This window comes from Podarcis melisellensis (assembly GCF_964234715.1).
Source record: "Podarcis melisellensis genome assembly, chromosome: W".
NCBI classification, from domain to species: Eukaryota; Metazoa; Chordata; class Lepidosauria; order Squamata; family Lacertidae; genus Podarcis; species Podarcis melisellensis.
Genome location: NC_138535.1, coordinates 12115755 through 12139751, shown reverse-complemented (window position 1 = coordinate 12139751; position 23997 = coordinate 12115755). Strand labels below are relative to the sequence as shown.

At 46.9% G+C, this 23997-nt stretch overlaps 2 protein-coding genes across 2 annotated transcripts in view; both read left to right on the top strand.

Moving 5' to 3' along the window:
• Window positions 1-23997, top strand: part of LOC309361218 (uncharacterized protein) — a gene marked incomplete at its 3' end in the record, with an annotated part of 424120 nt that overhangs the window by 196605 nt on the left and 203518 nt on the right. The window lies entirely within an intron of this gene.
• Window positions 1-23997, top strand: part of LOC309361165 (BCL-6 corepressor-like protein 1) — a 126364-nt gene that overhangs the window by 32281 nt on the left and 70086 nt on the right. Inside the window, 1 exon segment of the mRNA XM_081896134.1 lies at window positions 4587-4725. Coding sequence (XP_081752260.1) covers window positions 4587-4725 — 139 coding nt within the window.

The window sequence follows — 23997 nt, the reverse complement described above, 5'->3', positions numbered from 1 at the left end:
ACGATCAGCAAATCCTAGGCACTGAGGTTTTACCTACAGCGGCACCCGAGTCCCATATATATATATAAACACACTTCCCCCCAGGTGGCACCTGATTTGATGTCATTTCAGCACCAGCTATGTCCCTTTCCATTTTCCCAGGTTGTTTTAATTTTAGTTTTTTTTTTTTTACCTGTTAAGCAGATTGGGGTAGTGATGTCACTGCTGTGCTTTTTAAAAATCTGCTGGATCTTCTTAGCATTTCGGTTCCAGAGTTTTATTAAGTTTCATTTCAATTGCAAACAGCCCTGGGGACATGGGAGTGCTGGAGGTGCGGGATGTTGTTGTTGTTGTTATTTAGTCGTTTAGTCGTGTCCGACTTTTCGTAACCCCCATGGACCAGAGCATGCCAGGCACTCTTGTCTTCCACTGCCTCCCGCAGTTTGGTCAAACTCATTCTGGTAGCTTTGACAACACTGTCCAACCATCTCGTCCTCTGTCGTCCCCTTCTCCTTGTGCCTTCCATCTTTCCCAACATCAGGGTCTTTTCCAGGGAGTCTTCTCGTCTCATGAGGTGGCCAAAGTATTGGAACCTCAGCTTCAGGATCTGTCCTTCCAGTGAGCACTCAGGGCTGATTTCCTTAAGAATGGATACGTTTGATCTTCTTGCAGTCCATGGGACTCTCAAGAGTCTCCTCAAAAGCATCAATTCTTCGGCGATCAGCCTTCTTTATGGTCCAGCTCTCACTTCCATACAGCAGCAGCAGCAGCAGCAGCAGCAGCAGGAGCAGCAGGAGCAGCAGGAGCAGGAGGAGGAGGAGGAGGAGGAGGAGGAGGAGGAGGAGGAGGAGGCTGTGCCCGATTGCAACCCAAACGTCATCACTAAGTACTCAAAGGTCCCATATCTTGTATTAAAGGCCGTCTTCCAATCGTCGCCTTCCCTTACCCGTATCAGGTTGTAGGCCCCCCTCAGGTCCAACTTGGTGAAAATTTTCGCTGATCTCAACTTCTCCAGCAGATCCCCAATACGTGGCAAGGGGTATCGGCTGGGAATCATGAGCTTGTTGGTTCTCCTATAGTCCACAACGAGCCTTTATTCCAGGGTGTCCCTCTTGCTTATGAAGAAAACTGGGGCTCCCCCTGGTGCCTTTGTTGGTCGGATAAAACCCCTTGCCAAATTCTTCTGCAAGAACTCCCTCAGCTTGGCTAACTCCATCTCTGACATGGAATAGAGGCGACTGGTGGGTATCTGGGCCCCTGGCACCAAGTCTATTTTGCAGTCATAAGGGCGGTGTGGGGGTAACTGGTCTGCCTCCCTCTCACAGAACACGTCTCTGAAGGCCTTATACTGCAAGGGTATGGAACTCTCTTCTCCCGTGAGTTTCCCTCCTACCTCCGCCCCCTTCGCTCCCACCTCTCTAGGTACTTCACGCCTCAAGCAGTTCGCTTGGCAAAAGGCTGACGCGAACGTTAAGGAGCGTTGGCGCCAGGCCACGACAGGATTGTGTTTTGTGAGCCACATCATTCCTAGGACTATGGGGTGTGTCACTAACTTAGTGATATGGAACCTCATTGTCTCCTTGTGTCCCACCACCTCCACCCCTAACAGTTGTGTGGCTTGAACCACCTCCCCCCCTATTAAGGGTCAACCATCTATCGTCTGTACCTCGATTGGGGAGTCTTGTTGCTGTGTCCCAAGGTTGTGTTGCTTCGCAAAATCTGCATCTACAAAGTCTAGAGAAGCCCCCGAATCCACCAGTGCTTGCCCTTGCACCCTGCGACCATCTGGGAGTTGTAGCGTCATGGGCAGAGCTATCCCAGAAACGGCTGGTTCCATTTGAGGCCCCTCTACTGACTTGTCTCCCAGCCCCTAGCCTCTCTTAAGGGCTGGGATTGGCCGTTTCCCGACTGTTCTGCTTGGGGTTTGGGCTTTTTCTCCACCCTGGTCCCTGAAAGGGATCCCCCTGTCTTCCTATCAGGACACTGTTTAGCCAAATGCCCCTGCCTAGCACACACAAAGCAAGTGCGTGTCTCCCGACGCCACTGACTCCCTTCCTTCCATGCCTTCCTGGTTCTCCCCCCTTCCACCGATCCAATCTGCATCGGTTCAACAGGTGTGCTGCCTTGTCCCGGAAACCGTAATACATGAGGGGAGAACAGAAGCAAGAATTGAAACACATTCTGAAGCCAGAACAGTTGCAACTAGCGGCAACATCAATTGTCAATGTGGAAGAGTTCAGGCGCCAAACACAAGGAGATGAATTTGCGCAGCAGAAACTGGCAGCGATACGTAACAAGGAGAACAGCGCTGAAGCATTCACTGAAAGGGAAGGCCTCTTGTTTAAGGGTGAGGTGCTCTACGTGCCAGAAGGGGATTTGCGAGCACGAGTCATGCGGCAGTGCCACGACAACCCGACGGCGGGTCACTTTGGGCAGTACAAGACTGTAGATCAACTAAGGAGACGGTTTTGGTGGCCCAGGATGAGAGAAGAGGCCCAGGAGTATGTCAGGGCATGTGACACTTGCCAGCGAGCAAAAACACCTAGAGCAGCACCAGTGGGACTTCTGCAACCACTTCTGACTCCGCAAGGGAGAGCGATCACAATGGATTTTATCACAGACTTGCCGCCTTCTCGAAAGCAGACAGTCATCTGGGTCATGGTCGACTTGTTCACGAAAATGGCGCACTTCGTGCCATGCCCAAAGCTGCTGTCGGCACAGGAAACAGCCCAGATGTTTGTAGACCACGTGTTCAAACTGCACGGTTTGCCGTTGCGAGTGATTTCGGACAGAGGAACACAATTTACCTCACAGTTTTGGAGGAAGCTGATGCAGCTTTTGGAAGTTGAATTGTGTCTGACATCAGCGAGACACCCTCAAACCAATGGAGAGTCAGAGAGGACCAATGCTACGTTGCAGCAATACTTGCATTGCTACGTGAAGTACCAGCAAGAGGACTGGGTGGATAAATTGGGACTAGCAGAATTCGCGTACAACAATGCGGTACATGCGTCTACCCAACAAACACTGTTTCTGGCCAACTATGGACGACATCCGAGGGCGTTTCCAGAACCAGAGGACACGTTGTTGGTGCCAGTGGCAGAACAGTTTGTAGGGGAGATGCAGGTGTTACACGAACTACTGAGAGAAAAGCTGGACGCAGCTAAAAACGTGTATAAGAGGAATGCTGATGAACGTAGACAGCAGGGAGAAGAGATCAAGGTGGGGGACAAGGTGTGGTTGTCGGCCAAGGACTTACCAACAAAGGGGAGGTGCAAGACGTTAGAGGCAAGGCGATTGGGACCATTTGAAGTGGTAGAACAGGTAAACCCCGTAGCGTTTAAATTGAGATTGCCTGCCTTGATGAAGATACACCCTGTATTTCACAGGGCTCTCCTGTCACCATACGTTCCTGCACATCCCTGCCAGGAACCTAAACAAACACCTCCTCCTCCGGTCATGGTGGAGGATCAGGAGGAGTTTGCGATCCGACAGATTTTAGACTCAAGACTGTGTAGAAGACAGTTACAGTATTTTGTGTCATGGAAAGTTTATGGACCTGAAGAAAACTCCTGGGTACGAAGCCAGGATTTACATGCCCCAGACCTGCAGCGGCAGTTCCACCGTAGGTTCCCCCACAAACCCAAGCCCAGAGGGTGGGAGGAAGAGGATGACCTTAGCGAAGAAGAAGCTGAAGAGACTGGCACATGGTGGGCACCAGAGCAGAGAGAGCCCTCCGAGACAGGCAGCAAAGCCGAGGAGGAGGAAGGGGGGCTTAGAGGAGGGGGTGATGTCAGCTTCGTTCCGGAGCTGACAGAAGCTGGGAATCTAAGCAAGCCGAGGGAGATAAGGACACTGGAATGCAGACTGGAATGTGAGAGGGAGGAGGGGCAGCCGAGTGGCAGAACTTCAGAGAGCAGAGAGCAAGCAGAAGATAAAAAAGCTCTAAACACCAATCTTAGCTCAGAGACAGAAGGAGAGAGGCTGGGAACAGTTAGCCCAAAGACTCGAAGGCGGGAAAAGGTCAGTAAGAGGAGGGAAAAAGAACGGAAGCGGAAGGGTTTTTTCCACTGTTGGAAGAAGAGGAAGGGGCGGAGTTTAGACTTGGCAACTGCTAACTTGGAGTCAGACATGGAGTGAAGGAGCTCCGGAGTGATTTATGTGTTTGAGCAATAAACCTGAGATAATTACTGCTGGTTTCTCGCTTCTGTGGGAGAGCCAAGCCATTACACCTCCGCTCTTCCTCAGTAGCATGTTGGATGCCTTCTGACCTGAGGGGCTCATCTTCCAGCGTCATAACTTTTATATGCCTGTTGTCTTTGTCCATGCAGTTTTCTTGGCAGGGATACTGGAGTGGCTTGCCGGTTCCTGCTCCAGGTGGATCACGTTTGGTCAAAACTCTCCACTATGACCTGTCCATCTTGGGTGGCCCTGCATGGCATAGCTCATAGCTTCTCTGAGTTATTCAAGCCCCTTCGCCATGGCAAGGCAGTGATCCATGAAGGGGGGAGGTGCGGGGTACAAACATGGAAAAAATAACGTGGAACAAATCTGGCAAAGACCTCTTGCTTCTTCTCACTGCCAGTGTGTCTCTTCTGTATCCACAGTGGCGGACGTATCACAGCTCCCATGAGGTCAGCAAGCAGGAGAGCCAGTCGGGCTCCACGAAGGAGCATGGCAGCCCTCGTGTGAAGCGCAAGCGCCGGAAGGCAGCTCCAGGGCATCATGGGCACAGCTGCGAAGAAGGTACAGGAGCTGGGTCTGCGCTCTGACGATTGCCTTTCCTAAAAGTGTCCAACATCCATGGAAGACTCTTTTACGCTGGTCCTGTAGCCAGCAAGGGTCTCTCTCTGCTGGGCACAGTCCATCTTTTCCTACCTCTTGAGAGAGGGATGATCAAAATGGGTGTGAGCCACCCTTAAAGGGCAGAGCTGCTACCTGCAGTGTGAGGCGTTTCTGTACATCCTCTCTGGGATATATAAGGCCCGTTCTCTGAATTTCTGGCTTGCTTCCTTAAAATACAGTAGCGTACTGTCAGAGAACTGCCATCAGTGCCGGAGGGAGAGAGCAAGCTCCAGAGGGATTCCAGAGAGCGTCCCGGGATGGGGAGAGGCAGCCCATCTTCTGGGGAAGAGAATCAGCATAGCACCAGTGGAGAAGGGGAGCAGATGGGGGAATCGGCGAGGCGGTCCCATGACTCCTTGCCAGGGACCAGCAGGGAGGGTAAGGGTCCTCCGCTGCCTATGCCCTCCTTGCGCAGAAGGCTTCCGCGCAGGGAGAGTAGGAAGAGACTAGGCGTCAAAGAGCTTCTTTGCTGGAAGAAGTTTAAGAAATGCCCACTGACGGATTCTGCCAGCGATTGAGACAGCCACGGGTGAGTGGCTGTCCGGACAGAAAAGGTTCACTCAGGACTTCCGGTCAGCGCCAGCGTTTAATGGCGGATTTCCCTCTGAGCTCTGGAGGGAGTCTGCTCCGCGGGTTCGGGTCCTGCCGCTACGGCAAAGCGGGGACCCCTAAAAATCACAGGTGGTGAAGCCTGTGAACAAGGAGACTCGACGGGCACCTTTTGCGCCCCCCAAAAAAACTGTGAAGGAGCATTTTTAAAGGCTTCGGAACAGCAGCGGGTGAGCGGCGCGGTGCTGAGAGTTGTTTACCGAGCCTGTGGAGTGAAGCCGCATCGCCATTATCGGAGAGCGCTGATTTCTTCCTGAGAATTGGATCTAAAAAAGCAACTACCCGTGAGTAGGATTAAAGGACTAAATTGAAGCTAAATTTGATGAATTTCGGTACCGAGATGGGAAAGGTATAAAAAGGAAGTCTGCCTTTCCGTTCTGCAGATAGATTAAAGCAAAGAGACTGCGAAGCTGTAACTTTTGGAGAATTTATCTTTGGACAAAAGCAAATCCACCGTCAAAAAAGTAGTCCTCCTCCCGTTTGCAGGAGCGGTGGGGGGGGGGGAATTGTACCTTACATGCCTGCATGAAAAGAAGAGAATTGGAATTTAACCACTGTTTTAAAACCCTGGGGACGGACTGCCTTGATAGGGAAGCCGGCTGTGGGCTGTCAGCACGTTAAGGTAAAGAAGTAACTTTTGAGCTAACTTCTGATAACTCTTTGAAAGGATACAGTGTCCCTGGATTGTTTTTGGACTGTGTTGCATTTAAAATAACTCTGAAAATAATTGATACTGTGGCTTTTTAGGAGGCATGGGGGATTTTTAAAGAACACTTTTGTTTCAAAAATTGTAAAGTGAAGCTGGAGATTTCTCCCCCTAGAGGAGACTTTGTTGCAACAATGATAACTGAACCACTAGCTGCTGAGCCATTGGAAAATTCCTATTCAAAACAATTTTACAAGCGTGAGATTGACCTTGGCTTGGCATGAGAGTGTTATGGCAGATGGTAAAGGGAAAGTAGAGCCACAGGAAAAAGGTTTAAGATCCGGCAGACAATACAAGACTGATATTTTACAACAAAGAAGGGCCTCAACATTCGGAGGCACAGGAGCAGCTGCTGCCTCGCAAATAAAATCAAGAACTATGTCATTTGAAGACGCATTGGCAAAGGCACTTGGTAAAATTAATGAATCTCAGGAATATTTAACGAAGTAAGGGGCAGAGACAAGTAAACAAGTTGCCGAAACTAACAAGCAAATTGCAGAAACCAACAAGCAAGTAGCTGAGGTCTCAGCAAAAATTGATTTAAATACCACAAGTATAAATGAACTCGGAAAGAAGGTGAACTCTAACACAGAGACTATTGAAAAACTATTAGAGGAATCGGCTACAACTCGAAAGATTGCAGAGGAGGCTAAGGAAATTGCAATTGTTACCCAGGAGAAAATTCCACCGGTTTTTAAGAAATTGGAGGATCATGATCTAACACTGTCCATGATTGTTTTGCAGAGAAAAGAGAGAAATTTAAGAATCAGAGCAGTACCTGAAAGTGAAAAGGATAATTTGGCGGACTTTCTTACAAAAGAATTTTCAGACTTCTGGCAACAGGGCCTGGAGAAGGAAGAATTCAAGATAATGAGTGCATTTAGACTCTGCACAAGACAAAGAAGGAATAAGGCAAGAGATTGTTTGATAACTTTAAGATCAAAAGAAGAAAGAGACAAAATTCTGAATTTGCACTACCAAAAAACATTGCAAATTGAAGATTATTATGTGGAGATCTTTAAAGATATACCGAAGTATATTTTGGATGTAAGAACCCACTACAGAGACCTGGTTGTTCTACTGAAAAGAAACAGCATACTTTTCAGGTGGGAATTCCCTCAAGGCCTATCCTTTAAATACAAAGGAAGGAAAATAAGAATAAGGACAGTGAGCGACAAAGACAAGTTTTTGAGAGACCACGAAGAGGATCTTCAGAAAGAGGTGGAATCTGGAGTGGAACCAATCTCACCAGGAAAAGGAATACTGGACATAGAAAATTTATCATTTGGACTGCAACCACCGACAGAAGAAGAACAATTACTTGGAGCAGTAGGAGGGAAAAGTAAATAACCCCATCATGGCTCTGCAACTTCTAAGCTGGAATTGTAATGGTCTGAATATACCCCGGAAGAGAAAAAGCGTTTTTCATATATTAAAGAAAGAACAATTGGACTTGATTTGCTTACAAGAGACACATGTGATGAGGTCACATAGGAAAATACTTATTAATAAAAGATTGGGACAAGAATTTATTTCATCTGACAGAGTTAAAAAAAGAGGAGTGGTGATATACGCAAAGGAAAGATTGTTGCCGAAATTAATTTTTAAAGACGACCAAGGAAGATTCTTGGCAATTGAAATTCAAGTTCAAGGAGAGAAATTTTTGATTGTAGGAATTTATGCACCGAATAAGGGGAAATCCGAATTTTTTAAGAAGTCCAGACGAACTTCTTCTTGCTACTGAGACAATCCGTGATGGGTGCGGTCAAGTGGGCGAAGTTCTTGATGAACTTCCGGTAGAAGTTGCTGAACCCAAGGAACCTCTGCACATCCTTCCGGGTTTTGGGGGCCTTCCATTCCAGCACCGCCTGCACCTTGCCGGGGTCCATGGCTAGTCCTCTGTCCGACAACTTGTACCCCAGAAATTCCACTTCTCTGGCATGAAATTGGCACTTTTCCAGCTTGACTCACAACTGGTGCTGCTGTAGCCTCTTCAGCACTTCCCTGACGTCCTGGACATGCTGCTTTTCATTGTCCGAATAGATCAGGATGTCGTCCAGAAATGCTACGCAGTTTTTGTACAGCAGGGGGCCCAGCACATGGTGCATGAAACTTTGAAAACAGGCTGAGCCCGATTGTAATCCAAATGGCATGACTAGGTACTCAAAGGCCCCTAGGGGGGTGAACATGGTGGTTTTCCATTCGTCCCCCTTCCTCATTCTAATCAGATTGTATGCTCCCCGGAGGTCCAGCTTGGTGAAGATCTTACCCTTCCTCACCCTAGTCAGAATATCATCAATTCTGGGCATTGGGAAGGTCACGGGTTCCGATACGAGGTTCAATTTGCGATAGTCCACGACCAGCCTACGCTGATCCGTGTTTTTCTTTTCCACAAAAAACACAGGGCTCCCCCCTACTGCCTTAGATTCCCTTATGAACCCCCTCTTAAGGTTTTTGTCAATAAAGTCCCGCAACTCCTGAATCTCTCGGTCCGACATGGCATACAGCTTACCCACCGGCAGCTGCGCCCCAGGGAGTAGGTTGATTTGGCAGTCGAAGGGCCTATGTGGCGGCAGCCTGTCCGCTTCCCTCTCACTGAAGACTTCCTGTAAGTCCGTGTACTGTGGCGGCACCTCCGCTCTCTGCTTCAGTGTAGTTGCTGCCACTCTGGCCAACCTCACCCTGGGCTTCTCCCCCCCTAGACAGTGTTCCAAACAGTGCGCTGACCCGAAGGTGACTGTCCGTTGATGCCAAGCCACCAGTGGATCATGTAGCACTAGCCAGCTCATGCCCAGTATTATCGGGGGTCCCGCCAGTGTGGCCACGTGAAAGGCAATGGTTTCGGTGTGCCTGGACACACTCATTCTCGTGGGTGGGGTTTGATGTGTTACCTCCCCTCCTAGCAGCTCCCTGCCATCTATCGTGGTCACTTGGTGTGGGAAATCAAGTGGCAGCAGGTGGAGTTGGTGCTCTAGTGCAAACTCCTTACTAAAAAAATTACAGGAGTCCAGCATTGCCTTCACCTTGACTGGGTGTCCATTTGGGAGTTCTAGCACCACCTCTATCGCTATAGAAGCCTTGGGTGTGTCTGGTTGGGGCACTTCCGTTAGTTGTTCGCTTGGCTGCTGCGCCCCCCTGTGGGCAGTCAAGCGCTGGCGTTTCCCTGCCCCTTTTCCTCTGCCCGCTCCTCCTCGCTTCCAGCGGCTCCCACCATCCCTTGCCAAGCCTTTCTTTGTGGACAGACCCTGGCAAAGTGTCCTGGCCGTTGGCAGAGGAAACACTTCTTGGTGCTTTTCCCAGCCTTTCCCTCCCTTTTGACTCCTTGGTGGGCGCTCAGAGCCTTGTGGGCGCGCGCCCCATCAATTTCCCTTGGCACCACGTCACCGGGAGACTGCTTTGGCATCTTAGGAATGCGGTAGTCAGGGCAACGCTCTCCTCTCCCTTCCCGCCTATCCAAAGCGCGCGCTTCCTGGCGAGCGCCTATCGCCAGCGCAGCTTTCGTCAGCTGATCCATAGTCTCTGGGCGGGGCGCGCGGGAGAGCTCATCTTTAACGGTTGGGGACAACCCCTCCTCAAACAGCATCCGTATGGGAGGGCTATCCAGATCCCATTCGAGCCGGTGTATTAGCATCGCAAACTGGGACCAGTAGTCTCTAACGGAAAGGTCCCCCTGCTTGCATCTCATCAGCTCCCTTTGGTTCACACTCTCCCCCAATTGGCTAGAATACATAGCGTCCATTGCCTGAAAAAACATCCGAACGTCCTTCATGGCGGGGTTCTGCGAGGCCATCAGGGGTCTAACCCATTCCCTTGCGTTGCCCTCAAGGTGCCCCACGATATACGCCACCTGCGCTGCCTCGTCAGCAAAGTCATCATGCTGCAGCTGCAAGGCGTACTCTATTTCCGTTCGGAATCCATTATATTCCTGGGGCTTCCTCCCAAATTTGTGTACTAGTCCGGGCACCTTCTTTGCCATTGGGGTGGGTCTAACCTGCGCGTCCTGGGTGTGCCTCTCATCCAGCCGCGCCGTCAGCAGGGCTACATGCCGTTCCAGCTCCTGGTTCCTCTTCACCAGGTCCTGCCCCCCCGCAGCTTGCTCCGCTGCCCCGGCGCCTCCAGTCTGGCTCATGTTTCCACTGCTTGCGCACAAGTAACGTAAATGACTCTCGGATTGCTGTAATGGTTGTGAGGGGTTACTTGTGCGTAAATTGCCTTCAGTTTAGTTAGTTTGCTTGCCCAACCATGCTTAGGGTCAGAGCTCGCCCTCCGTGACCTGTTAGTCACTTGCAGAATCCGAGAGTGGGCGTCTCTTGAACCTCTTCCAGCATAAAAGCTGTTTGACCCCGAGTCTCCTCCTATGTTCTCTGCGCGGAACGCGTCTGCGCAAGTAAGGGGAAGGCAGGGGCGTCCCAGCGCTCTCTCCACTAGTTTCGGGTGAAGGGTCTTGGAGCCCTGTCACCAATTCCTCCATCTCCCTCTCTTCTCTATGGGTGTTATGCTGAAATCCTTCCCCCCTGCTAGTCCCCTCTCCGGCATCACTCGGGAGCCCTGCCTCCGTTTCTTGCTCTGATGGCAGTTCCCTGACACGGAAGAATTTAAAATAGAAAAAGGGACATGTCAGGGGTGCCCAATCTCTCCATTACTTTTTATATCCGTCCTGGAGGTTTTGTTGAACATGATTAGAAGGGATCAGCTGGTTAAAGGGGTACAGGTCGGAGCAAAACAGTACAAATTGAGAGCATTTGCAGATGATCTGGTACTTACATTACAAGAGCCTGAATCTAGTACTAAAAGGGTCTTAGAATTAATTAAAGAGTTTGGTCAAGTAGCAGGATTTAAACTGAACAAGTTAAAAACTAAGGTATTGGAGAAAAATTTAACAGCTATTGAAAAAGAGAGGTTTCAGAATGAGACAGGATTAACTGTGGTTAAGAATGTGAAATATTTGGGGATTAATATGACAGCTAAAAATGTGAATTTATTTAAAGATAATTATGAGAAATCTTGGACAGAAGTGAAAAAAGATTTAGAAATCTGGTCAAATTTGAAGCTTTCCTTGTCTGGTCGAATTGCGGTTATAAAGATGAATGTATTGCCTAGAATGTTGTTTTTGTTCCAAACATTGCAAATTGTGGACAAGATGGACTGTTTCAAGAAGTGGCAGAAAGATATTTCGAAATTTGTCTGGCAGGGCAAGAAACCCAGAATTAAATTCAAGATTTTAACTGATGCAAAGGAAAGGGGGGGATTTGCCCTGCCAGACCTTAAACTATACTATGAATCGGCAGCTTTCTGCTGGTTGAAAGACTGGCTGCTTCTTGAGAACACAGACATTTTGGACTTAGAAGGTTTTAATAATACTCTTGGGTGGCATGCATATTTGTGGTATGACAAGGTTAAAGCACACAAAGCCTTTAAAAATCATATTGTCAGGAAAGCATTGTATAATGTCTGGATTAGATACAAAGATTTGTTGGAAAATAAAACCCCAAGGTGGTTGTCGCCAATGGAGGCGAAGGCTGTGAAAAAGCTTAATATGGAGTCCAAATGGCCGAAATATTGGGAAATTTTGGAACAAGAAGGGGACAAACTGAAATTGCAGAGTTTTGAGAAATTAAAAGATAAAGTGCGAGACTGGCTTCATTATTATCAAATAATGGAGGTTTATAAGATGGACAGGAAAATTGGTTTCCAGGTGGAAAAATCAAAATTGGAAACAGAATTGTTAGAATCCAATACAAAAAATTTGTCAAAAATGTATAACTTGCTGTTGAAGTGGAATACGCAGGATGAAACGGTGAAATCAGTCATGATTAAGTGCGCACAAGACATTGGTCATAACATTATGTTTGCTGACTGGGAAAAGTTGTGGACCACCGGAATGAAATTTACGGCATGTAATGCCCTAAGAGAGAATATTATGAAAATGATTTATAGGTGGTACATGACCCCAGTCAAGCTTGCAAAAATTTATCACTTGCCTGATAATAAATGTTGGAAATGTAAAGAAAATGAAGGTACTTTCTTCCACCTTTGGTGGACGTGCCCAAAGATTAAGGCGTTCTGGGAAATGATATATAATGAACTGAAAAGGGTATTTAAATATACCTTTCTGAAGAAACCAGAGGCCTTTCTCTTGGGTATTGTTGGCCAATTGGTGTCAAAGAAGGATAGAACTTTCTTTATGTACGCTACAACAGCAGCAAGAATACTCATCGCAAAGTATTGGAAGACACAAGATCTACCCACCTTGGAAGAATGGCAGATGAAGGTGATAGACTACATGGGACTGGCAGAAATGACTGGCAGAATCCGAGACCAGGGGAGAGAGACAGCGGAAAAAGATTGGAATAAATTTAAGGACTATCTTAAGAAACATTGCAAAATTAATGAATGTTACAAGGACGTTGGTTTAGAAATTACGTGGTTTCCAGCTGTAATGGATAAGTAAAAAGAAAATAAAGGTTAAAAATTAAATGAAAATTAAGGGAAAGGATTTGCTGAATTAATAAATTAGAAATTGGAATACAGAAAGGGGAGGTATGAGGAAGTCGGGGAAGTAAGTTATAAGAAAATAAGGGATTGAAATTATACTTGTTTTTATTTTTGTCTGTTTGTATTATTGTTTTGTTTTGTTTTTATATAATTTTTGTAACTTTAATAAAAATCTTATTAAAAAAAAGAAAGAAAAGGTCCACTCAGGCAACCCAGCCAGGTGTTGGCACCGGCTTACGCACGAGCAACCCCTAGAACCATTACAGCAATCCGTCAGTCCCTGACGTTGCTTGTGCGTTGCCCCGGAGAGGCAGCACGATGAGCCAAACAGGGCCGGCCGGAGAGACAGAGCAAGAAGCCATGGTGCGAGGTCTGGTCGAGAGGAACCGAGACCTGGAGGTGCATGTAGTTACCCTGTCTGCGCGGCTGGAGGAGAGACGGGCTCAGGATGCACAGGTCAGAGCCACCCCGATAGGGAGGAAGGTCCCGGGGCTGGTACACAAGTTTGGTGGAAAGCCCCAAGACTACAATGCTTTCCGAACGGAAATTCAGTACGCTTTGGAATTGCAGAAAAATGACTTTGCGGATGACAGGGAGAGGGTGGCTTACATTGTGGGACATCTGCAGGATGGGGCGCGCGAATGGATCAGGCCCCTAATGGTGACGCAGAATGATGCATTGAAGCATTTTAAGAAATTCTACCAGGGAATGGACGCGATGTTCTCCAGTGAGGTGGAGCAAAGCGTGACACGGCGGGAGCTGATGGGGTGCAAGCAGGGGGGCCAGTCCGTCAGAAACTACTGGTCGTGTTTTGCGATGTTAGTCCACAAGCTCGGGTGGGATCTGGACTCTGAACCAATGCAAATGTTGCTTGAAGCGGGTTTGTCCCCCGAAGTGAAAGACGAGTTGTCCCGAGCGCCCCGCACGCGGTCGATGGATGAACTCACAAAGACTGTGCTTGCGATCGGTGTACGCCAGGAAGCGCGGGCTCAGGAGAAGCGGGAGATAAGGGCGGAACGTTTCCATGACAACCGCATTCCGGAGATGCCAAGGGATTCTTCCCAGGCGGTGGAGCCGATGGAAAGCGCACGCGCGAAGTTTCAAACGATGGTGAAGGTCGGAAAAGGGAGGGGAAGGAGTGGAAAACTACCAAGAAGTGTTTCCTCTGTCAGCGACCGGGAAATTTTGCGAAGGTCTGCCCTCAACGAAAAGCCTGGCAAGGCATGATGGGGGCTGCAGGCCATGACGAGAAGGGGGAGGAAGGGCCGGTCCAGGGAAACTACAACGCCTGGCTGCCAACCAGCAGGGGCAGCAGCCAGCTCAGCGACCAATAGAAGTGCCCCAGCCTGACCCCCCCCCAAGGCAGCTATAGCCATAGAGGTGGTGCTAGAACTCCGAAATGGGCACCCCGTCAAAGTGGAGGGGCTGCTAGATTCTGGCAGCTCGTGTAATTTCTTCAGCAGAGACTTCGCTCTGGAGCAGCAACTCCACCTGTTACCACTAGATTTTCCCTTGCAGGTGACCACCATTGATGGCAGGGAACTCCTGGGAGGGGAAGTGACACACCAGACACCGCCAATGCGAATGAGGGTCTCCAGGCACACGGAAACCATTGCCTTTCACGTGGCCACGCTGGCAGGACCCCCAATAATACTGGGAATGAGCTGGCTGGCAATACATGACCCAGTGGTGTCATGGCATCAGCGATTGGTCACCTTTGGGTCAGCTTACTGCTTAGAACACTGTCTGGGAGGGAAGGAACCAAGAATGACTGTGGCCAGGGTGGCTGGGTTGGCCCTGGAGCAAAAAGGGGAGGTGCCACCACAATATGCTGATTTGAAGGAGGTCTTCAGCATTGGGAGGCAGATAGACTGCCCCCCCACAGGCCCTTTGACTGCCAAATCAACCTGCTTCCAGGGGCTCGGTTACGGGTGGGTAAGCTGTATGCCATGTCCGACTGGGAGATGCAGGAGTTGCGGCAGTTTATTGACAAGAACCTGAAGAGAGGTTTCATAAGGGAATCAAAGGCGGTGGGGGCAGTCCGGTGTTCTTTGTGGACAAAAAAAGAGATTAATCAGCCCAGATTAGTCGTGGATTACCGGGCCCTAAACCTGGTGTCAGAACCTGTGACTTTCCCAATGCCCAGGATTGACGATATTTTGACACTTGTGAGGCAGGGGAAGATTTTTACCAAGCTGGACCTCAGGGGAGCATACAATCTAATTAGGATAAGGGAGGGGGACGAATGGAAAAAGACGATGTTCACCCCCCTGGGGGCTTTTGAGTACTTAGTTATGCCATTCGGATTACAATCGGGGTCCGCCTGCTTTCAAGCCTTCATGCACCATGTGTTGGGGCCCCTGCTGTACAAGAATTGCGTAGCCTTTTTGGATGACGTCTTAATCTATTCGGACAATGAAAAGCAACACGTCAGAGACGTCAGGGAGGTGCTACAGAGATTGAAGAAGCATCAGTTGTGGGTCAAGCTGGAAAAATGCCAATTCCACACCAGGGAGGCTGAGTTCCTGGAGTACAGGTTGTCAGACAAAGGACTAGCTATGGACCCAGGCAAAGTGAAGGCAGTGCTGGAATGGAAAGCCCCCCAAAACAGAAAGGATGTGCAGAGGTTCCTAGGCTTCAGCAACTTCTACAGGAAGTTCATAAAGAACTTCGCTCACTTGACAGCGCCCATAACGGATTGTCTTAGTAACAAAAAGAAGTTCGCGTGGACAGAGGGTGTGCAGCAATCCTTTGAAAGACTGAAGAAAGCGTTTGCCTCAGAGGAGCAGCTCCTGCATGTGGATCCGGAGAAGCCTATGAGACTGGAGACGGACGCGTCCGACCACGCCATTGGAGCGGTCCTTTTGCAGCCTGGGGCCAAGCAGAACTGGAGGCCGTGTGCCTTTTTCTCAAGGAAGCTGAGCAAGTCAGAGCAAAACTACACAGTGTATGACCGAGAACTGCTTGCGATCTATGCGGCATTTCGGCAATGGAGACATCTATTGATAGGGGCGCGGCACAAGATCCAGGTCCGAACTGACCACAAGAACTTGGAATACTGACGGACCGCATGAGTGCTCAACCAGAGACAGATCAGATGGTCCCAGGAGTTCACCAAGTTTTCCTTCGAGATCCGATACGTGCCGGGAGAGGAAAACGTAAAGGCAGATGCTCTCTCCCGGAAACCGGAGTACATGGAAGGAGAGGGACCACCAGACACCAGGCACGTGTTCCCCAAGGACTGGTGGGTGTGGGGGGGAGCGTTGGTTGGGAAACGAGAACTGGCAGGGCTCACCAGAGACGATGAGTTCGCTTAGACAAAAAACAGGGAACTCGGAAAGGAAGACAATGGAGGGTTTGAGGAAAAGGAAGGGCTACTGTACTATAAGGGGGCGCTGTATGTACCGGGGGAGACTTTGAGGGGGAAGGTACTTAGACAGCTCCACGACAACCCAACAGCTGGGCACTTTGGACAGCACAAGACCATGCTACTTGTAACCAGGCAGTTCTGATGGCCAAAGGTGAGGGAATACGTACGAGAATATGTATGAGGGTGCGACCGATGCCAGAGGGCTAAGGGGGAAAGGGCTGCCCCCGCAGGGTTACTGGAACACTTACCTACACCAGGAAAGCCCTGGGAGGTGGTGTCCATTGATTTTATGACAGATCTGCCCAAGTCAAGGGGAAAGACAGCGGTCATGGTAGTAGTCGATCTACTGACTAAAATGTGCCATTTTGTAGCTTGCTCACATGCAGCAACGGCAGAGGAGACAGCCAGGCTGTTTGTGGATCACATTTTTAGACTGCATGGGGCTCCCTTGAGGGTAATCTCGGATCGTGGGAAACAATTTACTTCCCGGTTCTGGAGGAAGCTCATGAGCTTGCTACAGGTCGAGGTGAGCTTCTCGACGGCAAGGCACCCAGAAACCAACGGACAGGCCGAAAGAGCGAACGGTATACTCCAGCAATACCTACGCTGCTATGTCAGTGAGAGACAGAACGACTGGGTAGAGAAATTAGCTTTGGCTGAATTTGCGTACAATAACGCTGAACATGTGTCCACGGGAATGAGCCCTTTCATGGCCAATTACGGGTGTCACCCCAGGGCCTTCCCGGGGCGGGGGGAGGAAGGATGGAGTGTACCTGCAGCTGAGCAATTTGTGGAGGAAATGGAGGCCTTACACCAGCAACTCAGGTTGAACTTGGAGCGGGCCAAGGAAGTTTACAAGAGGCAGGCGGACAGGCACCGTCGGGAGGGGGAGGCCATACGGGTGGGAGACCGGGTGTGGTTGTCATCCCAAGGGTTGCCCCTAAAGGGAGGGTGCAAGAAGTTGCAGCCGAGGCGGCTGGGGCCTTTTGAGGTAATACAGCAGGTTAACCCAGTGGCATTTAAACTCAAGTTGCCTGACAGCACATGAAGATACATCCGGTGTTCCATAGGTCCCTACTTTCACCTTACAGGGAGGGGCGGGAATTCCCGGGACGGGAGGGAGGGGTTACCACCCACCCGCGGGTAGAGGAGAGGGAACACTGTAACGAAGCCACGGAAATACTTGATTCAAGGTGGCGAGGTCACCAGGTAGAGTACTTGGTAGCCTGGGAGGGGGAACCTAGGTCGGAAAACACGTGGGTCCCTGCTGAATCAATCACTGACAGGTATCTGGTGGAAGAATTCCACAGTTTGTTCCCAGATAAGCCCAAACCATTAGCTAGATTCTGGGAGGAAGAATTTGGACCCACAGACGACGAAGGGGACTTTGTGGGTTTTCCTGCCTCCGAAGAGGAGGGAGAGGAGGTGTCCAAGGGAGAAGAATCAGATTGGGAGGTTCAACCAGAGGGAAGAGATCCGAGCGGATGGGAGGCTGATTTTGAATCCTCAGAAGATGATGACAGCTCCTTCAGGGGATTCCCCGCATCGTTGGCCGAGGAGAGAGGGGAGGTTGTATCGGTAAATTGCGCCGGGGGGGTGTCCTGAGGAGGAGGTGGATGTCAGGGAACTGCCATCAGTGCTGGTGGGAGAGAGCAAAAGCCAGAGGGATTCCAGAGAGCGTCCCGGGATGGGGAGAGGCAGCCCATCTTCTGGGGAAGAGAATCAGCGTAGCACCAGTGGAGAAGGGGGGCAGATGGGGGAATCGGCGAGGCGGTCCCATGACTCCTTGCCGGGGACCAGCGGGGAGGGTAAGGGTCCTCCGCTGCCTACGCCCTCCTTGCACAGAAGGCTTCCGCGCAGGGAGAGTAGGAAGAGACTAGGCGTCAAAGAGCTTCTTTGCTGGAAGAAGTTTAAGAAACGTCCACTGACGGATTCTGCCAGCGATTGAGACAGCCACGGGTGAGTAGCTGTCCGGACAGAAAAGGTTCACTCAGGCAACCCAGCCAGGTGTTGGCACCGGCTTACTCACGAGCAACCCCTAGAACCATTACACGTACCTAGCATTTTCCTTTTTTTTCCCGTTAGGGTTAGGGTTACATGTAAGCAAAGGTTTAACAAACATCAAGCCTATTAGATAACTTAAATGTAGGTTTTTATTTTATTTATTTAATTTTTTTGCAATGTCCTCTACCTCAGTTTTTGTTTGTGCAACCATGGCAGGACCACTTGCCTGTTGAGCTGGGCATGAGGTTACAAGCTGATGATAATGCGAATCAGAACACAACTGTCCTTTGGGTTTTGCAGCTGTTCAAATTTTGCAATACAGCTCGTAGCTAAAAATAAATAAATAAAGATTTTTTGGGGGGGAGTACCAAAATACGTTTTAAATGTGTATTTTAGGTGACAGGAAGGGCAGGATAGAAATGATTTTTTTAAAATAATAATAATATTTATTAAAATTTTGTTTAAACAGTAAGAAAACATACAGAATAACATATAATTTTCCAATATCCACATTTCATTCACCTCATTGGACTTCCTCACAACTCTTGTTCCTGCGTTCCAAAATCTTAAACTTTACCAGCAATTTATTAACTTGTTTCAATTCTTATAATATAATTTTCGAATATTATATCCCTAATTTTAGATAATTTAAATCCCGGTTTTAAAAACTTAATTTTAACATAGTATTTATCCAAAATTTATCTTTTCTTTTAATTACATTTATCTTCATATTCCTTTTAACTAATTTATTGGTACCACATTGTTGCTAATCTTACATCTTTCTTAACATTCATACAATTTGCAATGTTTTTGTAAATAATCCTTAAATTTCTTCCAGTCCTCCTCCACAACTTCTTCTCCCAGGTCTCGGATTCTGCCAGTCATTTCCGCCAGTTCCATATAGTCCATCAGTTGCATCTGCCATTCTTCCAGTGTGGGCAAATCTTGGGTTTTCCAGTATTTAGCGATGAGTATCCTTGCTGCTGTTGTTGCATACATAAAAAAAGTTCGGTCTTTCTTTAACACCCTCTGGCCGACAATGCCTAAAAGAAAGGCCTCTGGTTTCTTAGGGAAGGTATACTTAAATACCTTTTTCAGCTCATTATATATCATTTCCCAGAAAGCCTTGACTCTAGGGCAGGTCCACCAGAGGTGAAAGAACGTTCCTTCAGTTTCTTTACATTTCCAACATTTATTATCTAACAAATGGTATATCTTTGCAAGCTTGACTGGGGTCATGTACCACCTATATATCATTTTCATAATATTTTCCTTCAAGGCATTACATGCCGTGAATCTCAGGCCGGTGGTCCATAACCTTTCCCAGTCAGCAAACATAATATTGTACCCTATGTCCTGTGCCCATTTTATCATAGCTGATTTGACCGTTTCATCTTGTGTGTTCCATTTTAGCAGCAAGTTATACATTCTTGAAAGTATCTTAGAACTGGGTTCTAACAGTTCTGTTTCTAACTTTGATTTTTCCACCTGGAATCCTATCTTTTTGTCCAACTTAAAAACTTCTTTAATCTGAGCATAATGTAACCAATCTCGCACTTTATCCTTTAGTTTCTCCAAACTCTGCAACCTCCAGTCATCTCCATCTTTTTCTATTATTTCCCAATATTTCGGCCATTTGGCCTCCATATTGAGTCTTTTCGGGGCCTTAGCTTCCATTGGTGATAACCACCTTGGGGTCTTATTTTCCAATAAGTCTTTATATTTTGTCCAGACATTGAACACTGCTTTTCTGACAATATGGTTCTTGAAAGCCTTATGGATTTTAACCTTGTCATACCACAAATATGCATGCCATCCAAAAGCATTGTTAAATCCTTCCAAATCTAAAACATCAGTGTTTTCAAGAAGCAGCCAGTCCTTCAACCAGCAGAAAGCTGCTGATTCATAGTACAACTTTAAGTCTGGCAGGGCAAAGCCCCCTCTTTCTTTAGCATCAGTTAATATCTTGAACTTAATTCTGGGCTTTTTGCCCTGCCAGACAAATTTAGAGATATCTCTCTGCGACCTCCCCAAACACTCCATTTTATCCACAATCTGTAAAGTTTGAAACAAAAACAGCATTTTTGGCAATACATTCATCTTTATAGCAGCAATACTTCCTGACAAGGAAAGTTTCAATTATGTTATGTTATGTTTACCCCTAGGTATTTTACTTTTTTAACCACGTTTAGCTCTGTCTCTTTCTGAAACCTTTCTGATTCTAAAGAAGTCAATTTTTTTTCCAAAACCTTGGTTTTCTGCTTATTAAGTTTAAATCCCGCCACCCGACCAAACTCATAAATCAGTTGCAATACCCTTTTGGTACTTGACTCTGGCTCCTGTAGGGTCAATACTAGGTCATCTGCAAATGCTTTAAGTTTATACTGTTTCGCTCTGACCTGAATTCCTTCCACCAACCGGTCTCCTCTAATCATATTCAAGAGCACTTCCAGGACCGAAATAAATAGCAAAGGGGAAATAGGGCAACCTTGTCGTGTTCCTTTTTCAATTTTGAACTCTTCCGTCACCACATTGTTCACTATTAATTTAGCCTTTTGCTCCGAATAGATTGCCTCTATCCCATTCTCAAACCCCCGCCCCACTCCCATCCCTTCCAAGTTTTTCTTCATAAACTTCCATGAGATATTATCAAAGGCCTTCTCCGCATCTATGAATATGAACACTGCTTTTGTATTAATATTTGTTTGCAAAAGTTCCAAAATGTCAATAATATTCCTTGTATTAGCAAACAAATGTCTACCTGGGAGAAAGCCTGCTTGGTCCTTGTGAATTACTTCATTTAACACTTTTTTGAATCTACTTGCTAAAATGTCTGCAAATATTTTGTAATCCACATTTAGGAGGGAGATGGGGCGGTAGTTCTTAAGTTGGGTCTTTTCAGTTTCTAGTTTGGGTATCAATGTGATGAAAGCTTCTTTCCACGACTCCGGTGCCTTCTTCCCCTCCATAATTTCATTGCAAACCTCCATTAATGGATGTATCAAATAGTCTTTCAATGTCTTGTAATATTTGGAGGTGAGCCCATCTGGCCCTGGAGATTTGCCCAGTTGCATGTTCTGAATGGCTTCTTCAATCTCTTGTTGTGTTATTTTATGGTTCAGGATTGTTCTATTTCGCTGGGACAACCTTGGTAAACCATTCTTCCTTAAAAATTGTTCTATCTCCACTTCGTTTTGCGGCCCTTGTGTATATAGTTGTTTAAAGTATCTCTGGAAACACTTTCTAATCTCCACTGGGTTCTGAATGTTTCTTCCTTCAGTCTCTAAATTTGTGACCGTGTTCAATTTTTGTCTCTTTTTCAGCTGCCATGCTAGCAGCTTTCCACATTTGTTTGCCGATTCAAAGGATCTTTGTTTCATTAGCTTAACTTTCCATTCCACTTCCTGGTTTATCAATTTTGAGTATTGTGCTTGGTAAAGTTTAATTTCTCTTAGGATCTCCTTTGACTTCGGTCTTGTTCTTAATTTCTTTAATTTTCTCCAGAATCTTCTCTTTTTTCTCATTCTGTGCTTTTTTCTTTATAGTGTTCTGTTGTATCAGAAACCCCCTCATAACCGCCTTACTTGCGTCCCAGACAGTTCTTTTTTCCACCGTGGTGTTCAAATTTATCTCAAAATAGTCCTTCAAAGCTTTTTGGGCCTTTTTAACAATCTCCTGATCTCTAAACAGATTGTCATTCATCCTCCATCTGAAGGAGCCGGTTGGAGTTAGTCTCATGTCCATCTTTACAGCGTTATGGTCGGAGCAGGTCTTTGGGCAGATTTCCACTTTTTTTATCTTGGGTGCCAGGCCTCTAGTTATCCATATTTGGTCGATTCTTGTCCATGTCAGTTGGGCTTCAGAAAAGAATGTTCCTTCTCTTCCTAGAGGGTTCTTTGTTCTCCAAATGTCAATCAAGTCCATGTTGTCAGTCAGTTCAAAGAATGTTTTGGGTAGTCTGCCATCTTTTGTTACGTTTTGGCTATGTGACTTATCCATGTTGGTTAATACCACCCCATTCATGTCTCCCATCATAATGATGTTGTCATAATTCAGATAGTCCAGCATTATCTCATGCAGCTTCTTGTAGAATTCCGATTTTCCCTCATTTGGCGCGTAAATTCCTAATATCAAAAACTTTTCACCTTGATTTTGAATCTCAATTGTCAAAATTCTTCCTTGTTCATCTTTAAATAAAAGTTTTGGTGACAGGCTCTCTTTTGCATATATCACCACACCTCTTTTCTTTACTCGGTCCGAAGAGATAAATTCTTGGCCTAATCTTTTATTTATTAACACTTTTCTATGTAGCCTGGTCACATGTGTTTCTTGCAAACAAATAATGTCCAATTGTTCTTTTTTCAATATATGAAATATCCTTCTCCTTTTCTCTGGGGGTTGGCGCCATTTATGTTCCAGCTCAGAAGTTGCAGAGACATCCTGGATAAATCTGTTATTGCTCTGGTGGTGGTATCTTTTTTTCCTGGTCTTCAGACCCCGAAGGTGTAGGTGTAGGTACAGGCAGTGGTCCAGCCCCTGAGGGTCTTTCAATCCCTTTCTGAAGGTCCTCTCCGTAGGTATTCAAATTTTTTTCTTTGTCTTCAGCTGTTTTAATTTTCACCTTCTTCCCTCTGAACGTAAAAGATAGTCCTTGGGGGAATTCCCACCTAAAAATAATTGAATTACTCCTCAGCAGCCTTACTAGTTCAGTGTAGGTGGATCTAAGGTCCAAAAGTTGTTTTGGAATATCTTTGTAAATCTCTGCTCTTTTATCCAAAATTTCAAGTGACTTTTCGTAGTGTAGTCCTAATATTTTGTCTCTTTCCTCCTTGGATATTTTGTCTCTTTCCTCCTTGGATCTCAGGGTAATCAAACAGTCTCTGGGCTTGTCTTTCCTTGTTGATTTTCCAAGTCTAAAAGCAGTCACAATTTTAAAGTCCTTTTCTTCCTCCAAAGGCCACCACTTGGAAAAGTCCTTTGTCAAAAACTCAATTAAGTTCCCTTGTTCAGGTTCAAGTTCTGGTATAAACCTCAATTTCAAGTTGTTATCCCGAGCCCGTAGTTTGATCATAGACAGGTAGGCCTGCTGTTCTCCAACCTGCTTATGCAGTGGTCTTACCTCCTGCTCCAGTACCTCAGTTTTCTGGATGGCTTCCTCTGCCAATTTCCGATTTTCTGCAGTGGATTCAAATAGTTTGCCAATTGATTGTGCATTCAAGGTAACTTGTTCAGTTAGTTTATTGACACTGCCTCTAGTCTGATCAATCTTTGCCGTTTGTTCATCCACTTTTCTGTCTAAGCCTTCCAGTTTTTCAAGTATTTTGTCTAATACTGAAGCAGATCCACCTGTTGCCATATCTTCTAACAACGGTTGCTCAGTTTCTTCTAATTCCAAAACATCAGGGACAGATGATCTGTGCGGCTGTGAGGATAGATTCAAAGTTGTTTGCTTTGTTTTCCCTTTAGCCGCTCTTGTTATTCTCCCAGTGCCACTCATTCCAATTCTGTCTGCTAGTCAGGGTCAAAGGTCTCATGCATTCCCATGAGAATCCACAAGCCCATAAAGTAAACAACCAAGTAGGAGGAAAGGAAACAGAAAGCAAAGTCACATATAGTTGTAAATCCAAAGTCCTCTAGAGGGAGCCCACTTATGTTTTGAGGGAGGAAATCAAATTATTAAAGCCAATTATTTAAAACTTCAAACTTTTCCACATTCCAATACTTCAAAAGCAATGTCCAAACAGCCTTTAGTTTCCAAGGAACCTTCAGTTTCCTTGTGTTTAGCAGAGTTGGTCTCAAGGTATAACAAGTGCAGGATGGAATAATTCAATGTAACAGTTCCACTAGAGCTCAGCTTGTAATAGCACAAAGCAACAAAGTGTCAAAGTTTGCAATCTGACAGTTCTATTATATAGGCAGTCCGACTGCCTGGGGTTCTCTGTCAATTTGTAAATCCAGCAGAGAAGGTAAAGCACAGTTCATATTACGA